Source organism: Eriocheir sinensis, chromosome 13 (assembly GCF_024679095.1).
Source record: "Eriocheir sinensis breed Jianghai 21 chromosome 13, ASM2467909v1, whole genome shotgun sequence".
Taxonomy (NCBI): Eukaryota; Metazoa; Arthropoda; class Malacostraca; order Decapoda; family Varunidae; genus Eriocheir; species Eriocheir sinensis.
In genome coordinates, this window is record NC_066521.1 from 6,067,733 (window position 1) to 6,070,232 (window position 2,500).

The following is a 2,500-nucleotide window of genomic DNA, read 5'->3' on the forward strand; positions in this document are numbered from 1 at the left end:
ATGAAGTGTAGTATGAGGTTCTGAAGAAGGGGAACTGGAAAAAGGAGAGGGGTAGAGGGTACTAAGATCAGGTAAAGGTATTAGTACCGGGGGATGGAAACTGAGGCAAAATTAGAATATAAGCAACAAGTAATAAGCTTAAATGACAAAACTGTTGCTAGTCTGCATAAGGTATGCATAAAGTTATAAAATAATCCAAATAATGTGTAGGGGTAACACAGCTGGAGATGAGAATGTCAAGGAAATGATTACAACATAAAAAAAAAATAAAGACAACTGATTAAATGCTAATGTAAAGACAAATGATTAGATGCAAATGTACCATAAAAACCCGAAATATACCTATCTTTCGGCCACTCCTCTTGACTCTTTTGTAGGAACAGTGAGTAGAGGGCTTTTTTCATTATTGTTTCCTTTTTTTTTGCCCTTGAACTGCTTCCTTTACTGTAAAAAAAAAAGACTGGCCGGAATGGGGATCACCAACCCTGAGAAACTGGCTGATCATTAGAACCAAAACTCCATCAGCCTTACCAGATCCTTCACCAACATGATCATCGCTCAGGAGGCAGACGGCGAAATAGACAAAAGTGATAAGAGATATTAAAATAAGAATCTCAGAAGAAAGTCACCAGGCCCAAAAGGACGAGCTGGAACGTCTACACACAACCTGTCCACAGAAAATTCCACACCGCCCAGGAGGCAGGCGCCTCTAACTGGCTAACGTCACTACCAATCAGAGCAAAAGGTTTCAGCCTCAACAAACAAGAATTTGTCGACGCCGTTGCTCTGAGATATGGCTGGCTGATTGAGGGGCTGCCTGATCACTATGCATGTGGATCACCAAATGATGTCACTCAAACCATAACATGCAAGGAGGGAGGCTTCGTCTGTATCCGACAGGATGAGGTGAGGGATCTGACAGCCAGTATGCTCGGGGAGGTATGTCAAGACGTTACTATACCGAGCCGGCATTGTTACCCTGGAGGGCGAACACCTTAGATGCAGGACGGCAAATAACTCACATGAGGCACGGGTTGATGTAAGTGCCCGCGGATTCTGGGTGCGCGGACAGCGGGAATTTATGAACATCCGCATTTTCGACCCGATGGCTGCCTGTCACCGTGAGCTGCCCCTGGAAGTCGCCCACCAATGGAAAGAGCAGGAGAAGACAAAGGCATACGGTAAAAGACTCCAGCATGTGGAACAGGGCATCTTCACGCCCCTCGTCTTCACCACATCCGGCGGGATGGGTCCCAGGGCCCGATGCTTCTACGCACGACTCGCGGAACTGATCTCAGAAAAGAAGCATCAGCCAAGGAGTCACGGTGTAGCCTAGATGAGGTGTCGCCTCTCGCTCTCCCTGCTCAGGTCAGCCATCCTATGTCTCAGGGGCACCAGACACTCTGGCGCAAAAGCCACCAACATTTCCAATATGGACTATGAGGCCAGAGTGGCGGAGAGTGACATTTGGGTGGGTCGGGAGCGACATGAGTTAAGAAGGGGTATTAGTAGAAGAGGATAAGGTGTTATGTATCGATTTAGCACTAAGTAGTAATAGTGATATGGTTGGATGACACAGTCATTAGCGAACGGAGTTGGGAATAATGACCTAAAATTTATGGAGCCCTCCATGATTATGTGTCGGAAAAATAAACATGGGTGGAGGTATCTTTTTGTTGTAGAAAAAAATATAGTAAGATTATTATTATTATTATTATTATTATTATTATTATTATTATTGATACAGATAATAATAATAATAATAATAATAATAATAATAATAATAATAATAATAATAATAATAATAATAATAATAATAATAATAATAATAATAATAATAATAATAATAATAATAATAATAATAATAATAATAATAATAATAATAATAATAATAATAATAATAATAATAATAATAATAATAATAATAATAATAATAATAATAATAATAATGATAATAATAATATTAATAGTAATATTTATAATACTCTTCCCCAGGTAATCCGCCGAAGTATCCAGACATCGCCTTGCAGTACACACTAAAAACGGAGACTTCTAAAGAGTTTGAAAATGAGGAGAAAGAGCTGTCGCGAATGGGTAAAACAAACACACACACACACACACACACACACACACACACACACACACAGATGCACGCACACAGATGCACACATACGGATGCACACACAGATGCACACACACAGATGCACACACACACACACACACACACACACACACACACACACACACAGATGCACGCACACAGATGCACACATACGGATGCACACACAGATGCACACACATAGATGCACCCATACAGATGCACACACACAGATGCACACACACAGATGCAAACACACAGATGCACACACACACAGATGCACACACTGATGCACACACACAGATGCACACACACAGATGCACACACACATATGCACGCACACATATGCACGCACGCAGATACACACACACAGATGCACACACAGATGCACACACAGATGCA

The 2,500-nt window shown here is 41.5% G+C and overlaps 1 protein-coding gene across 1 annotated transcript in view; it reads left to right on the top strand.

Annotated features, from left to right (window-relative positions):
• LOC126997925 (uncharacterized) overlaps positions 1 to 2,500 on the top strand; it is a 67,337-nt gene that overhangs the window by 27,601 nt on the left and 37,236 nt on the right. Inside the window, exon 3 of the mRNA XM_050859154.1 lies at positions 1,996 to 2,094. Within this exon, the coding sequence (XP_050715111.1) occupies positions 1,996 to 2,094 (99 nt within the window). The remainder of the gene's footprint in view (positions 1 to 1,995; positions 2,095 to 2,500) is intronic.